Source organism: Cyprinodon tularosa, unplaced genomic scaffold (assembly GCF_016077235.1).
Source record: "Cyprinodon tularosa strain WSP-4 unplaced genomic scaffold, ASM1607723v1 ctg73, whole genome shotgun sequence".
Lineage (NCBI taxonomy): Eukaryota > Metazoa > Chordata > Actinopteri > Cyprinodontiformes > Cyprinodontidae > Cyprinodon > Cyprinodon tularosa.
Window position 1 is genome coordinate 321,191 of NW_024039485.1, and position 17,176 is coordinate 338,366.

The 17,176-nt window shown below is 38.3% G+C and overlaps 2 protein-coding genes across 3 annotated transcripts in view; both read right to left on the minus strand.

Moving 5' to 3' along the window:
- Nucleotides 1-71: 71 nt before the first annotated feature.
- On the minus strand, nt 72-7,057 carry tnxba (tenascin XBa). Of its 2 annotated transcripts, none has more exons than XM_038269513.1 (15): nt 6,906-7,057; nt 4,425-5,931; nt 4,207-4,338; nt 3,165-4,136; nt 2,936-3,058; nt 2,646-2,789; nt 2,433-2,552; nt 2,185-2,340; nt 1,989-2,098; nt 1,756-1,888; nt 1,514-1,665; nt 1,317-1,413; nt 1,077-1,238; nt 594-757; nt 72-510 (listed from the first exon to the last, which is right to left on the minus strand). In XM_038269513.1, the coding sequence occupies exons 2-15, from the start codon at nt 5,788-5,790 to the stop codon at nt 412-414; spliced, it is 3,930 nt and encodes a 1,309-aa protein (XP_038125441.1). In that variant the 5' UTR covers nt 5,791-5,931; nt 6,906-7,057; the 3' UTR covers nt 72-411. The 2 variants fall into 2 exon arrangements, with proteins under 2 accessions (XP_038125441.1, XP_038125440.1); XM_038269512.1 differs by having other exon boundaries at nt 3,165-4,139.
- A 3,787-nt stretch (nt 7,058-10,844) lies between these two features.
- Nucleotides 10,845-17,176, minus strand: part of c4b (complement 4B (Chido blood group)) — a 59,562-nt gene continuing 53,230 nt past the window's right edge. The window contains exons 36-43 of the mRNA XM_038269492.1: nt 16,044-16,134; nt 14,676-14,750; nt 14,495-14,597; nt 14,328-14,417; nt 12,511-12,615; nt 11,932-12,015; nt 11,698-11,830; nt 10,845-11,618 (exon numbers count right to left, since the gene is read on the minus strand). Coding sequence (XP_038125420.1) covers nt 11,477-11,618; nt 11,698-11,830; nt 11,932-12,015; nt 12,511-12,615; nt 14,328-14,417; nt 14,495-14,597; nt 14,676-14,750; nt 16,044-16,134 — 823 coding nt within the window. The 3' untranslated portion in view covers nt 10,845-11,476. The remainder of the gene's footprint in view (nt 11,619-11,697; nt 11,831-11,931; nt 12,016-12,510; nt 12,616-14,327; nt 14,418-14,494; nt 14,598-14,675; nt 14,751-16,043; nt 16,135-17,176) is intronic.

The window sequence follows — 17,176 nt, forward strand, 5'->3', positions numbered from 1 at the left end:
TTTTTTAAACACTGACAGATTTTTGTACAAAATGATTCAGGTTTCTATAAAAAAATCTCCACAGAAAACACTTGAGGCCCACTTTATCAATGTTTATTCCAATTGACAGTGCATAATAATACAGTAATAGTGGGATTAATATGTGTAAGACATAGACACTTATCAGATTCCAAACAGATCAAATCTCATCTGAGAAAAAGTGTTTGAAGGCATACAGAAGATACAATGAACCATTTCCTTCACCTTGTTGTTCCATTTCCTCTAAGAACACCTCAGAAAAACATTTCACACTGAAGCAAACAAGACAATAGCCCCAGCATTTTTGTACTGTAAGAAATTCCTACATGGAATTAAATTTAGGGAAACATATGCAGATGCAGATATGTACAAGTCTTGGAGCTTGAAATATCTTTAGCCATGAGTTGCTGGGGAAAACCGGGAGGGTCTGAACTTCATCTCAGAGAATGGAATAGAGGAGTCTTTGCCTTTCCAGTCTATCCAGACTATTCCCTATAACAGAGAGAGAAAGAAAACAGTAAATCACTGACATACGGTACATCAGAGTATTTAAATAGTGCTGAAAAGATTTCTACCTGATTATCACTGTTCATGCCATAAAGGCCATTGAGGTTAACTTTGTAGCAGTTTTTGTACCACCAGCCCCCCATGTAGGCTTTGGCACAGTGGATTCCCAGAGAGTTTGGTTCCTTGTCTCGGGTTGAGAATGGACGTCCATTATGGTACCTCATTGAGTCGCCTGAAAGAGAAAAACATCCTAATTAGGATCTGCTTAAATCATTATTTTTAAAAATATATGGGATACATATAGGCCAACCAAAGATATATAGCTATAAAAATGTTTATAGGATAATATTGAAGACACTGAAACAATGTTTGGTTTGCTCAAAAACTTAATCTCCATCAAAATGTAGACATTAAACACTACAGGAGGGAGTCCTTTTAAGAATGAGCAAGTTTAACATGAGTTATAAAATTGTACATTATTTTTAAAGCAGTAAACAATCTTATTCCATAGATCTGTTTGCAATGCATGTTGATTTCTTTTAAAAATGCACCTGCTGTTCCTGTGTATCCGGATACAGTCAGAGTGTAGTTCCTCTCTTCTGAAGCAACAGAGAAGTTGGTGTAGCGAGCATAAGCTGTGTCATTTCCAGATCTTAAATCCACTCTCAAACTCACAGGGCCCATATTGGTGAGGTTGTGCAGAAGCTCATTTCCTAGGAACAGAATTTTAGTTAAGCTGGATGGGGGAAATACGGCCTTGAAGTAGATGATAATTTGATGATCTGCAATACCAAGCCAGAACTCTTCACTCAGATTTCCAAAACCAGCTTTGTATTCACTCCAGGTTCTGAAGAAATCTGTTTTGCCATTCATCCTTCTCTGGAAAACCTAAAAAAAAAAAAAAAAGAAATCCCAATACAAACATTTTTTCCGTGCGGTTTTCACAACTGGCTTGGTAAATGTCTGTAAATGTAGCAGTTTATTTTACCGTCCATCCGCCCCCATCTGTCTCCATGTCACAGTAGACTCTCACTGAATGCCCCTCTTTTCCTTGAGGGTAGATGTTAACTTCCCCGGACTCAAGAGCACCATTTAGCAATTCCTGTGAGCATTCAGTGGGGAACGGAAAACGCAGCTTCCCTAGAGGCAAAGGACAAAGCAGTTTTTAGATAATCATAAATTTGGACTCTTAGTAATTTAATCTAAACAGCTGGAAGAAAACCACTTTACCAGTGACGAACTGTGATGTGACCAGGGATGTATACTTCTCATTTTTCTCGCCTTGTACCACAACAAAATAAGATGATGAAGGCATCAGGCCGGTCAGTTTATACTCTGTCAAGGTTGGCTCCAGGGTTACTTCCTAACACAGAAATGTTTATGGAGTTATTAAGCTTCACTTCTAAAACTGTAGAATCTTTTTTCTGATTGTTGGGTCCAAGTAAAGAAGGGTTGTCTGTCACCTTTGCCTCCTCTTTTTCAGCCTGATAGATCACTTTGTAGCTTTGATAAACAGCGGAGGGTCTCCAAGAAATAATGGCAGAACGAGCGCCAACTTCCCTGGGTTTAACCACTGGAAGACATGATAAGTCCACTCATTGTAAATTCACCAAAGTAAAACTGTATTCTGGGTCCTTCAGTCATTCTAATTCTACTTACCAGTGGCTGTCATAAATGTAGTGGACATCCCCATACTCTGGAGGCTGTTCTTTTGGGTCCTCACTTTGACCTTATAGAGTGTACCTTTCTGTAGGCCTTTCAGCTGGTACTGCACTGAGTTTCCAGAAAGCATCACTGTTACCGTGACATTGGGAGCTGTAATTAAATAGCCAAAAAACAAACAAACATAAAAAAATTGTCAAATTAGTTCATTTTATACCTGTTTTCACAGTTGCTTCCAAACTCACTCTTGTAGGACTCATAGCTAATGATGAAACGGTCCACTTTTCCCAGGCTGGGTGTCCATCTGAGCAAAGCTCTGTTATCTGTTACATTGATGACTTCAAGATTTGTTGGAGGGGCAGGTACTACAATCAAGAAACAATCCAAAGCATATAAACTTTGCTTCTTGTATGCCAAGTAGTAAATCAAGATGACTGATCATCTCTGACATACAGTACCTGTGGTAATAACTGAGGTGAGTTCATCACTGTAAGCCTTTCCTTTGGTTGTGCTAACACTGATGATGTAGGATGATCCAGCAGACAGGTTGGACAGAACCACATTTGACTGTTGAGGTCCCACAGTCACAAACTGGCTCTTCCCTGTCAGTAGGAACACAACCATAACATTACATTTCCTAAACAATATGGGCAATATTAGAGCCTACAATCTATATTTATTAACTTTTTCACATATATATATATATGTATCAATATCTTTATCTCATAATAAAGTTAGTTTGACTAACCTGTTACAATGTTAATGTATGTTATCCTGAATCCTGTAAATATGCTGTTTGGTTTGGTCCACGAAATACCCAAAGAAGACTCTGTTACATTACTGAAAACCAGTTCTTTTGGTGGCTCAGGACCTGAGAGATAGAAGTGATTATTTTATGAATCATTTCTTTTTGTTATTTTTTCCTTTAGGTAAAGCACCTTTAAGAGCATTTGTAAATTTTGGTCTTAAATAATAACCTGTGGTTGCTGTAACTCTGTGAATCGTCGACCTCTTGTTTGCTGTACTGCCATATACATGTACAACATAATGTGTGTTTGCCTTGAGATTGCTAAACTCCAAGGATCGCACACTGCCAGGCACCACTCTTGAGATCCTCTTGGTTTCAGTTTTACCTCTCGATCCAATACTTTTACCAGAGGAGACAGTTTTGTTGATGCTCTCTGTTTGGACCTCAGTCAAGTTCCTATTGTTAGACATCAAGTCTTTTTCCATAGTTCCCTCTGCCCCATTAACATCCTTGGCACTACCTGCCTGAGGCTGTCTCATGATCACAGTAAAGTTCTTGAACATATGTTGTGGAGCTAACCATGTGATGATGAAGCTAGAGGAAGAGATATTCACAGCCTTCACTGATCCTAAACCTCCATGTTTTCTGGTGCTCATCCCAGAGTCAACGATTGCTGTCTTGTTCTCATGGACTTTGATGTTCGTTTTTGATTGAGTTGAATTTTTTCCGTAATCAATGGATAGCTCATTTTTCTTTTCCAGATGATCCTTCTTTTTTGGTTCTGTTGCAGTATTCTTGTTTGTCACTGGGGTCTGCTCCACAGACTTATTTTTGTTTTCATTCTTGCTTTTACTTGTGTTGTTGCTGGTCCTTTCTTTACTCAGTGTGACATTTGCTTTAGGATCGTCTTTTAAATGTGGCAGTTTAAAAGTTGGTTTCCTGGTACGTTCTTTGTTTCTAATTTCTGTATCATTTGATGGAGGAACCTTCATTTCTGGTTCCCCTCTGCGGGCCTCCTCTACTTTATTTTTGTTATTGTTTGATGGAGAAGCGTCAACTGTAGTAGGACTGCTTGCAGACGGACTGGAAGAATCTTTGCTGTGGGACTTCTTCCTCAGAGCGTCAGGATTAGATCGACTGGTTGTACTCGATATCACTTTCTGTGTAGAGTCAGTTTCTTCAAAACTCTTCTTCTTGATATCTACTGAACAAAAAAATGAGTCATTCAAAGGTTAGATAAAGTATACGTTTAAACAAAAACTCATACTTACTTTTGCTACAGTCAACATCTTTTGCACACTTGCTGCAGTCAAGACCTATGAATCCTTTATGACAAATACATTTCCCCTTCTCACATTTCCCATGTTCACTACAGTCATTTGGGTAATTTGCAGAACATGGACCTAGGTAACGAGAGAAGAATCACAAATATTAAATCCAGTCTGTATTGAGTGATGTTAGATATAATATACTCGTAAGAAATAGCTACATTTCTCTTTTAGGGAAGACATCTCTCTTTCCAGTCGGGTCAGGCGTTCTTTCAGAGCAACCATCTCGGCTTCACAACCCCCCGTACACCCACCAGGTAGCAGCTTGATCTTATGTGTCATCACCAGTGGAGCACCAGGCTTCAGCGTCAGCTTCTGCTCCTTTGTGTGGCTCGACTCATCATTATTACTGATAACCACTTCGATGGGCTGTGAAGAAGCTGTATTGTCTGTGCAGGCTGCATCGATTAAAGGAGTATGACTTGTAGACTTGGAGCCTGTTTCTTTATCTGCTTCTGAGCCACCAGTTTTTTCACTTTGATTTTTGTTTTGACCAGGCTTATCTATGGTCATCTCGTGACCGCTGTGAGGGTGGGTGGGGTTCACCTTAAGGCTTTCATTTATGGTCTTAGTGCCACTGGGAGAGGGCCGAGTATTTTGAGTAGTCTTGTTCTTTGAATTTCTACCCCTATTATGAAGGGAAGCATCAGAAACAGTTTGAGTAGGTGATACTGTAGGTTGGTCTTTGGTCATTTTATTACTGTTTCTGGGTAAAGTCACAACATTTGGAGAAGGGTAATCTTTGGACCTCTCATCATGCTTGGCTCTAGTCTTGTCGCTGGCAATTTTGCTACCATTGGTAGGCAAAGACTGAACATTTATTGTAGGCTTGTGTTTGGACTTGTCATCACTGCTGCTGAGGTGAATATCATGGACGGTCTGGTTACCAGAAACTGTTGTCTTGTCCTTGGTGGTTTTATTGTCACTGGGGAGAATAGACTGAACATTCTGATTGGGTTTGTCTTTAGCATTCTTCTCATTACTGGTGGAAGGAGATTTTGCAGACATAGTTTGATTATCAGAATGCTTGTTTTTGGTTTTTAACGTGCTGCCTGATGAAATCTTTGTGAGTGTTGTCTGATCTTTGGGTGATCCAGTAGGTCCAGGCTTGTCTTTGGTAGTCCTTCCTTCACTGAGTGATGGCTGCTTAGCTGAAGTAGCTGGGTTGACTCTGTGTTTGTCTCTGTTGGTGTTACTGACAGGGGCTTTGGGAGCCTTTGCTGCTGGTTGTGGAGTGGTATGGATTACTGCAACACTAAGCTTGCTTTTGTTGGTCATCATTGGACTGGCTATTGTAGATTTTTGGTTGGAGGATACAGTAGGTACTGTCACAGTTACTGTGTTTGTCTTTAGGGAGGGATGCCCACTCTTTTTGGAAGGGGGAGCAGTGGTTTTTGGTTTTGAAAAGGTAAGAACAGCATTGGTTTTGGTCATATTGCTTCCTATTGCATCTCTACTCTCAATGGTCGGGGTTTGAAAGGAGGGAAATGGGGTTAGGAGAAAGACAAGTCCAAGGGTAAACAACATATTGCAATGGCTTCTTTGAGTGAGTAAATACGCATATGTGGTTTAACTTTTGGAAGACTGTAAGTTATCCTGCTGAAAAAATATAATCTCTTTCCTCTGTCCTTGTAATAAGATGTTCGGGATGACTTTGGCAGGACTTCCCTAGAGAAGAAAAAAAATAGTTAGAAGCTTCACTGTGTTTAATAGGTTTTCCTGAGCAAAAAGGCACTTTCAGTACTTGCCTGCTACATGCTCACAGTGCTCCCATTTAAATTATGAAGATAGAATGGCTCCTCATAAGATTCTATTCAATCAGAACATTGTATGACTACTCTAGTTCATATATTTACTGGTTCTCATAAAAAAAACTGCTGTGCCACAATTCAGAAAACAGTAGAACAGAATGTCTCATTGGATAGAGATTTTTGCTTTTAATACTGTCAAACTTTGCATTCTCCGCTAATATTACACTTTGCTAAAAAATTTTAAATTTGAGTTTACTTTTTTAAAAATTCATAATTGTGTATTATTCTGCATACAACCATGTATATCTGTTAATATTGCAACAAGAAATAGCACCAAAAAAATCCCAAACACAGAAAGGTAAAACAAATAACAGTTTTAACAGGATAACTTGATTTTAGATTAGGTGGAAGGAGCTACAACTGAGTGGAAATTCCAGAGAGAGACTACACACAGCAGTAACAAAGCATCACTGTATAGAACTGAGAGACGCTGTATACCTTTCAAGGTAAAGAACACTGTACACACCAGCAAAACCACAACTCCATAAACCACACAAATGTTCCTTCTTGGACAGAAATTTATAAAGAATCCAACTGCAGAATAACTAAGGCAATATATGTATTTTGCTCATTAACAGCAGAAACACCCAAGATGTTACTTGGTGCAATAGATGACATACATTTTAAGTTGTCAATCCATCATTAGATACAGTACATTACATTTAAGGCAGCAAAAAAAGACATTTGAACAAAACGAGAAAAAAAAATCCTACAACAAAAATCTGTATGGGTATTAGCTGAGCACTACCTTTGATGTAAGTGCCTTACATATTTGTTTATGAAATTATTCCTGTTATCACTTTAAAATCTTTAAAGAAATAAAGAACCTACCTGACCGATGAATGAGTGGTTTTGTTTATGGCTCTCCCTCCATCTATGCAAAAGTAACTATTGCAGACTAGATCTTAGAAGGTAGAGCTGAAAAAGGACCCCCAATATAAAGGAGTTGAGTGATAAAGTCTGGCCCTACTAACACCTCCTTCACATCCCCCTAGCAAACATGCACCTTTGCCACGCCTACTGGCCCCTCTTGACTGACCACCATGAAAGTATTTGTTTTGGATCTAAAAAAAGGGATATCTTCATCCTGATTTTAAAATTTTACATGTCAGTCTGTCTGTCTGTCTGTCTGTCTGTCTGTCTGTCTGTCTCACGTAAAGCATTTATCATTAAAAACATGAGAAAAACCCTGTTAAAGTGTAAGGCTTACACTGAGGTTTGAATATTTTTGGCATGTGTCTTCATCTTGACTTATCTAGCTGCAGCTACCAATAACACATGCAGTAAATCCATGATTCAGCTTGAATACAAAGCCCAACACTGTCAGTGTCCAGCGCTGACTCTACGCTGAAGAAACCCCCCGCCTATATGAATTGGCTGTTTGTTGAAGGTAATGAGATGTAACTGCTTGTGAGTTATGCAAGCAACCGACTATCCACTGTATGTTAGGCATCCTCTGTGCAGGTATTGCATCTTTAACCCAATGGCCACCCACTGTCCAAACTTTTTGTAAACCACATAAGAAAAGCTTTGGAGCAACAAGGGATATATTTGACACTTTAAATGATTAACAGGAGGTCAAAAAGCTGCTGAGATCATTAAACCTTTCACTTCACACTCAAACGTGCTGCATTTACACCACCATTAAAATTGGTATGGCTTTTATGAAACGGTGGTGAAATTTGTAGTACTGTTGCCTTGCAGTAAGAATGTCCTGTGTTGGATTCCTGGCCTTGGAACACACGTTCTCCCTGTGCATGCATGTGTTCTCTGCAGTTACCCTGACTTCCTCTAGCAGTCCAAAAACATGACTGTTGGGTAAATTATCATCTCTAAATTGCCCTTAGGTGTGAGTGTGTGTGCACATGGTTGTTAGTCTCTACCCTTTGCTAGACTTTGACCTATCCATGGTGTAGCCCACCTTTAGCCCACAGACTGCTGGAGATAGGCATGACTCACTTCCCATTGGTCTGATGGATACAATTAATATGTAATCCTATTCTGTCTGATGTAGCATTACAACATAAATCCAATGCCTGTTCTCTTTATGTATTTTATATAGCAGACAGAATTCTTTTCTTGCACATACATGGCAACCCTGATGAGTAAATCAAACTTTCGGTGCTGTATTATATTCTTACACTTAATAAATATGCAGAAATTTAGCCTTTAATTTGGCAATTTAAGATTAACTGTGGTCAGCTAGGCTGTCTAACGACCTAAGCTTATCTGGCCAAAAAATACAATGGAAATAGATGTGAAAAGAAAATCTCACATGAAACTATATTTTTGCGACCACTAGATGCTATTAAGCCTTTTCTGAATACCAAACGGTTGTTTTGGACCAGCTGTTCAGAATACTGTCCTTTTAAAAATTTAATTGTGGCAAGTCTGTTAAACTTTCCCAGACAAAGTCACCTATGGAGCTGGTCTACCATTACCTTTTCTAACAGAAAGTATTCTAGGACCAGTTTTTCATTAGTCCTTTTGTGTGTTTGAGCATGTCTGCTACTGTTTCCAGCTGTCTACTACAGTTTAAGTGTTTAAATCTTCAATTTTGCAAATTAACCTTTTTTTGCAAAAGCCAACAACCACCTCAGGCAAGTGAGAACACTTTTTTAAAATTAATTTAAAGGTGTTATTCCTTAATTTTGCCATTTCCCTTAAGTTGTTCTCATGCTATACTTCAAAATGCACATTAGAAGAAGCTTATGAAAGCACACCTACAGAGTGTCTGATGGTGTGAAAGCGCACTAACAGCCTTTTTCTGCCAAAGGCTTCATTCTGTTAAAAGGGAGCTTTCCACCTTTGCAACACGCATGCTTGGTGTAAGAAACTGCTGCAAAGTTCTTTGCCTAATGCAAGCAAATCTTGAATGTCGCTACATGCTCATTCAAGAGGAGCGATTTCTGCTAAGTCGCTGACTCAATCCAATCTGCAGTGTTCCTTAGATGGAAAACCTTTAACAAATGTATCTCAATCAATGTGTCTCACTGTGTCTTAGGATTGTTCAAGGTTGGGATGACTCTGCGGTACAGGTGGGATTTTTTCATCTGGGTTCCTTGTTTTAGTTTTTTTAAATAAAAAAAAAACAAACAAAAAATACTTAATTGTGATTAGCCTGTTTCCAGTCTGGCCTTCGGTCCTGCAACTTTAGAAAACATGCATTTTCATTGATAGATGTGTCCTTGTGGGTAAATGGTTCAGTCCCTATCCTAAATCCTAAAGACGAAACCTAACAGGAGTTTTGCTCCAAGTTTTACTGATCAAAACAGATATGCGTACATTTGAAATAACAGTTCATGCTATCTCCAGACACAAGCATTGCTGATGACAGCCTCCACTGAAAAGCAAAAAGTCATGAACCCCAGAGTGGGTGGTCCTTCTCTATTTGATGGCAGCCTACAGGAACAGCTCTAGCTTTACATCTTTCTGCAATATTGGACCACCATCATGCTGCTGACTGAGACCTGGCCTTTAGACATACCTTCGAATCCCACCAGTTATGCACACCTGAAAAAATACACCTGATTGAGCAAAGTCAGCAGATCACGATCAAAAATCCTTGCATTTAATTTACATTGCATAAACAGTCAACCGAAGACACCTATCACAAACTTTTCTCTACTGCAACCATCCATAAGTTAGTAACATTGAATTAGAAGTTTTAATTATTGCCTTTTTTTTTTTTTATCTATGCCAATATTAAAAAAGGGACATAATTGTACTCTTCTCACTAATAAGACATTGATTACTACAAGGATGCTTCAGCTAATTTGTCTTTTTCTTTTAAACCATGGTGTTGGCTGCTGACACTGACCCAAAGGTATTTGAGAAACCTGCAGATTTAACCTTTTATTTTGTTTAACTGACGTTAATGAAATGTCTAAGAGTGAAACAGTGTGCACATTGAACAGGCTGTGATTGAAGTGATGGTTAGTCCCCCCGTGTTGCTTACATTGGACCTGCTCTCTGAGATTAGAATAATATAAGCACATAAGCCTTTGCTTGTTCACAGCCTCCTTGCCTACACTCTCTCCACTCCTGTTCGTTCTGAGTTATGTAATTGCGCCGAGAACCTTCTGCATTGCGTCTTCTGTTTGACCGCATTCGAGAGGAGACATAAACTTGCTCTTAAGGGGAATTTTCATCCTTATGAGGGATATGATTGATCCACACCCTGCCTTCTATTAAGAGTGAGTGAATAGGGCTGAAGAAACCAAAACCACCGCCTCCTTTTCCTCTGGTTGCAGATGTCAAGCAGGAAGCGGGGGGCAGGCTGAGCATAGAGACCCCTCTCAGAGCCTTAGCTGCCCGTAAAAGAAAAAGAAAACATTAAAAAAATGAATGTAGTTTTACAGGAAAGCTAAATCAAACTGAATGGAACTGAATCCTATTGCTGGGAGAAACATAGAAGAACACACCTACAATTCAGTTTCAATGTTGAATTTTGAGTAAGTTTGGTTGTACCCAAAATAATTCAGCCACCAATTTAATTAGACAAGTAAAAAAAAAATCAACTAAACTAATATCTATTTATTGGATTCAAAAGGACAGCCCTCTAGACATTACATACTAAGCAAAGCTACCAGAGACAGGCATCAGCCCCACTGATGGATAAGTGGGAGAGGATGGATGGAGGGATGGATTTATAATATTAGTTCCCAATTAACTGCAAAACTTAAAAATGAAATAATCCATGAACTATTAAAGATACAATTGTAGCAAGAGCAAAATTAGACATGTTCTTATGTTTGAATAATTCCTGCTTTTTCCTGACAGACTGGTATGATATTGTAATTTTTTACTTCATGCTGGTACAGTTTGTAGCACTGTTGCATTGCAGCAAGAGGGTCCTGGGTTCAATTGCTGGCCTGAGGTCTTTCTATATGGAGTTTGCATGTTTTCCTTGTGAATGTTTGGGTTCTCTCTGGGTACTCAGGTATCCTTAGGTATAATTGTATGTGTGTGCAGGGTTGCATGTCTATATGTTGCCATTTGATGGATTGGTGACCTGTCCAGGATCTAACCTACCTTTTGCTCATAGACTGCTGGAGATAGGAACCACCCCCCTCTGACTCTGATAAGAGGCAGAACATTGATGAGTGGATGTAAAAGCAATGATAAACACAAAAGGGCTTTCTAAACACAACAATAAGCAGTGTTTATTTCAGTAAAGTACCTTACAACTGCAACATAAAGAAATGAAAGAATATTTTTACTGAAAATGATAAAGTTGCTGTAAAGCAAAGTGAGTTATTTGATTATGTTCGGATCATCCTTGCATTTTTCTGACAGTCTACTATAATAATGCAATATTTTTATACTAAAAGCTAATTTATCACAAAAACAAAGTAAACATGTCTAAATTGCAGGAAGTTTAACAGATTTGCGACTGAGATTTACTGTCTGCAGCCAAAAGTTTTGTACTCGTCAATGAATGTATTGAACTCATTACAAGTACGGATGTTCCCAGATTTTTTACACTCCACATCTAGCGGCTTCCTTTCCACCCAGGTGTTTGATTCCAACAGATACTGCATACTGCAAAGACAAAAACAATAACAGTTTAGAACACTCCGTTTAAAGCTGCATTTTTGCCTATAAAACTTATTTTACTTACTTTCCATCTGAGTCTTTAGTGGCACCATCTTTGCCCATTATCAGATACTGCATTTTAAGCTCTAACCCCCCCTTGCAATGTAGTCTTTTGGCAAACACTCGAACACTGTCTGTCCTCACATGCAGGTCATTATCTAGTAGAAAAAACATTACTATTTTCAATACCAAAAATTTCACCAAAAACTAAAAAACCTTTTGTTTAAACCTCTGCTCTCAGTGTCGGTTGGATACTTACAAGTTCGAAGGATCTCAATAATTCTGACTTTGTACAGCTCAAAGTTGCTCTTAAAAGAAACGTCCTGGACTTCCACAATATACGCTGGAAAACAAGCAATCAAATAAAAAGCTGAATAACTTACTACACACATTCTTGCCCCACAACAAATGCACCACAACACAAACCAGTCTATAAAACTATAACTATTGATGAAACAGTTGTAGAGCTATATAATAGATAGCAGAAATGTGTTATTCATTAAGGTGTTTAGAAGACTTGTTAATTTAGTAGTTTAACAAAGAAAAATTATTTATGAAAATTTTTAATCATATCTTAAAAACACATTTAGTTAATAATTAATTAAACACTTTGATGTTATCAGCTATGCAAAAATAGTTTTTGGTGGACTGTAGTACAAGAAATGAAAAGTAATTAAAAGCTGCACTAATTGTAGATGTACATGTTTTGTTTTGGATTTTAGCTCTCAATTGCTAAGACAATAAAACAATTCATAATACAAAGGGAGCAATTGCACAGACTTATGAAAAAAACAAATATATTTCATAGAATAGTAAATTCTTATAAGGCCGTACAAACCATAATCCACTGTGGGGGAGAAGCAGGCGTGATTCACACGGGCTTCCTTTGTGATTTTTCTACCACGAACTCTCTTGAAGGTCTCTTGTACTTTATGACAGGGCCCTAAAGAAAAGAAAACTTTTTTATGAATGCAATAAATATGCATATGTATTATTAAGTTATGGTCAAAGTAACTTTTTCTCAATATCCGGGGCACACAAGTACACATTCTCTTTGTTAAATAAACAAAGAAAAGACAGTTAAAGATATGGTGATATACAGCTATCTGAGTTCTTTGATTCTCATTCAAAAAAGCATTTATTGGTTTTAAAAGAATGTGCACATGCTGTCTCAAAGTTTGGATTGAGTTGGCTGTACATACATTGCGATAACAATTCAGCCAAAAGCATACAACTAAACTGCCTAGACAGAGCAACATTTTGTACTTGAAAGAAAAGAAAACAGAACAAAACAACAGAAAAAAGAAAATAAAAGTAGACATCAAACTAGCTTTGGGAGCAGCAGGTACCTATTATTGATTGAATAATATTAGGTTTGTATATAACTGTGGCTGCAGCTTAGTATTTTTAATATTTATTTCTAAACACCTGGAACCAAACACGTGGTATGCATGTTTATGTATGAAGGGTTTACAAGGCTTCTTTGGAAGGAAAATATGCTCAGTAGCAGTTGTGGGTAACCCCAAGCTTGCCCTGCAGAGCCCAGGACCAATAAAAAGGTGACCAGAGCCCCAGACATCCAAAGGCACCCCAGATCACTGGGACAAAGGAAGGGGCTGACCGAGAACAGGGAGTGCTACGTCACTAGCTTTGTTGACCGCAGCCGAAGCCTTCGGTTTCTAAGGCGGTTGCTATGATGTTTTCCATTTGGCCGACAAATATGACTTTTTTTTGTGCCATTCGTTTATAATAACTGTCGAGTCCTCACTGTGAAAAAAATAAATGCTCTATTTCTCTTTTCCTCACCCTATCTTTAGTGGCTCATTTTAGCACCCACACCTCTCCTGTGGCAAACATGCAGCATCCATGTGGCCTGATGTTCTGCACTGCATCCAAGAAAATTTGTAAAGATGTGAACAGCTCCACATGGTAATGCATGAGAGAAAGGCGACAGCTCCTGCTGGTAAAGGTCCGCAAGCATAAACATCTGGAGACATCTTACAAATTAGCTGATAAATATCAATACAATTAGCAGATTGAGAAAAACATTTGGAAAGGAATTACTGTCACTCTTACATGACATAAAGAGGTTTTGGAAATACTGGAAACAACAGAGTTTTATTTAATGTAGTGTGATGTTAGCTTGCGATCTTTGCTGTACACATCCACCTAGAGCTGGCCAGAATATTAGGTGCAAGGGGAAAATCAACAGAGGGTATAAAAGCTCCAGGCACTGAGCCCTAAGCAGCTGCTTAGTCCACTTAAGCATTGGGTCAACCATGAAGGCAACCACAGACTTATACCTGAATAGAGGTTACCTCCCAACATGGCCCAACGGAAATCCATCCATAATTCAAATTAAAGTCTTGCAAGACATGGAACTGGTGTTTACAGACATTTCCATTAAATCTTAGTGTAAGGAAGTTCAATATGGCCGGCAGGAATATAAATGTACAACACTTTTCGGATATTAAGTAGTTCAAAAATTTAAAGCATTTATAATTCTTTTTTTTTATTTTAAAATTGTGCTGTACTGTATTGGACACTCACATAAAAAATGCATTATTGCTTGTGGTTTTAAAATCTGAGCAAGTTATATGACTTCAAATACTGAGGCAATATTTGTGTATTTATATTTTGAAAGTGAGTGCCTACTTTCTGCACACTGGCAAACATCTTCTGAGCACAGCTTAGAGACCAACTGGCTCCTTTGTGGGAGTGAGTAGAACACAGTGCACTTCACACCTACAAAGAGAAACATTCTTAATTTGCTTGGAGAACATAAAGATAGACTTTATGGGAATAATAAAAGAATACTCTACCTGGTTCATAGTAATCATAGAATACAGCTGGAGCAGGCTGTAAAAGGCCAACTGGCACTTTCTGATTAGCAGTGAAAGTCAGACATTCCTTGGTTTCATACAGCTAGAGACAGAGAGGGAATAACTGTTATTAATTTTTAAACCAAATAACCTTATTTAAAAAAGATTATTTTAGCCTTACCTCATTAAAATATAGAAGCACTCTTCCAGGGGATATCTCATAATGGCTAATGTACTGCTCAGGTAGCTGTTTAAGCTGGGATCGAAACATACATTTAATGATTTTAGAAACTAGAAGACAAAACACCTCATGTAACCCATTGGAATTAATTCCTTTTTATTATGTTTCTGCAGTTAATAAATATTTATCTTACAAAAAAAAAGTAAAAAAAAAAAAAGAAGGGGGATTGTGATTTTATTATTTTATTTTTATTTTTAAAGTATAGCTACATAGTGTACTTAATAAATTCTAATAACCTAAAGCAATATGCATGGTATGGTTGTTACATTTCAGGTATGCCAGTCATTGACTTTGACCAATGCACCTTAAAGTAGAACTACAGCCAGTCCCTGGACTGGCATGGCTATCACTGCCCCTACATAGTTAGGGACAAATTTCCCACTGGGATCAGCTTCAGTCATGGTAGGACACTGTTAATCAGAAAATCAGTAATGCTTCTATTGGCTAATTTAAAATAAGCTAGACTTCATGCTGGCAATAAATGAATTATAACTATTTAAAAGGGTCCGTCGAACTAAGCTATTTACCATTGATCGGATGACAGGCATTCTGCAATTCACACGAGGGACATTGCAGTCAGATGTCAACATTCAATTCATTTATGATCGCTGGCCAGACATTAACATCACATTTCTGTATCTCTATAATGGGTCTATATTATGAGTTGTCTTTTCAATTCAGAGGGCCCCATGCCTGTCTTTTCCTAGGGCCCCAACTTTCCTAAATCCGCCCCTGCTTCGATTGTCTCCTCCGGGTTTCATCTGTTGTGCAGAGAATTAACTCCCCTGTCACGGGAGTGTGCATTGACGAAAAAACGGATTGAAATAGGAACTAAAAGAGACATTTTAAACATATTCGTAATGTTTTCATATTTCTTATACATGAGTGCCTTAATATTTATAGTTTTGGTGGACAGATAAATTCGAATCAATTGGATTTTACTTGTATGGAGACACGTTTGAGCCGATGTACTACAGTCTGCGATGAATAAATTCTCTGCTCAGTGGATGCCAATTCCCCATTTTTCTATCAACATCCTTCTAGATCATTTCTGATACTTTATTTGTTAAACTTAGAACCGGGAACCTGCAGAAGATTCCCTCCCCTCTTTATTTTCACATTCCCTCAAATCGCATTGTCTACTCGTAAGCACACAGCCTGCCAAATATTGAAAGGGCAATATTAGTGATTTTTAAGATTGTTTTTAAGAAGGGGGATGCCCCCTCAACTGCTTATATCTACCACTGGGTAGTTTCTTTATATTATCAGAAGATTACATTTAAAGAAAAGATAGTGAGGAAAACCAACCCTTTCCAGGTCTTCCTCTTCCACCTCAAATCCACTAAGTAATGTGATATCTGCGATTCCCATTCCAGTTAGAGGGCTGTTTGGGCTATAGCTATGTAGAAAAAAAGAAAAAAGAAAATTATGCCAATTCACCATTTCTGTTTTTGTTGTCGCAAAGTTATGTAATTTAAAAAACAAAGAGAAAGCAAATTTGCTTCCTTACCAAAGCAAATACAAAATGCCGTTTGCAAATTATTATTTGAATATTGAAGATTCCGAAGCCTTTTGTGAAAATATGTTGTGCACTGAAGGTCCAACTCCAAGTCTAGATTTTGACATGTAGTCTTAACTCTCAGTAAGGAAAATTTGGCACAAATTTGATCCACCTTAATGTTAAAAGTGCTGTAGGAGATCTTGAAAAAACGGTTCCAGCAAGATATATTTTTGAACATACACAACCATGCCTCTCCCTTCAGAACACCCCTTGAAACCACGCCTTCAAAACACATGAACGCGCATGCTGTCTGCAGCGCGTCTATAGCAGCCGGAGCAGCTTGTCTGAGCAGTGATGATGCAGATCACTATGATCACTCCTCTGAAACTGTTTATCAACGCATAAATTAACTTAAAATGCTGAAATCTCCTGGCAAAACATGTTCGCTTTTATTATCCTGGTGTCTACAGTTTGGATTACGTACTTTAAAACACCTTCCAGCCAGAGGCTGGCATTGAACAGGTTTCCTAGTAACAGCGGCTTTCCTGGTGACAGCGGCAAATAATATTTGAAGGCAGGATGGTAATCTGGATGAACTGACTGCCCTGACGATGTTTTCATGTGGACTTTCCCACTTCAAAATATATTTAAACTACTTTTTATCCACTGATCACAGCATATATAGATGCCATTGTTACAGGCAGAAAAAGGATAGGGTAGCTCCGCCCAACGCGCATCAGACACACTTTTTCCACCACGCAGCCTCAGCAGCAACGGGGATTTTGGTCGACTGCAGTGCAGCATGTAGTCGAAAGTGTCCTCCTTTTCAGAAACTCTAATCTGGTCACCCTAGCAAAGATGCTTTAGCCCCACATCAGAACGAAACTTGTACAAGCATTAAAAATTAAGCAGCACGCTCGTTTTTGCTGCTCTTGTTGCT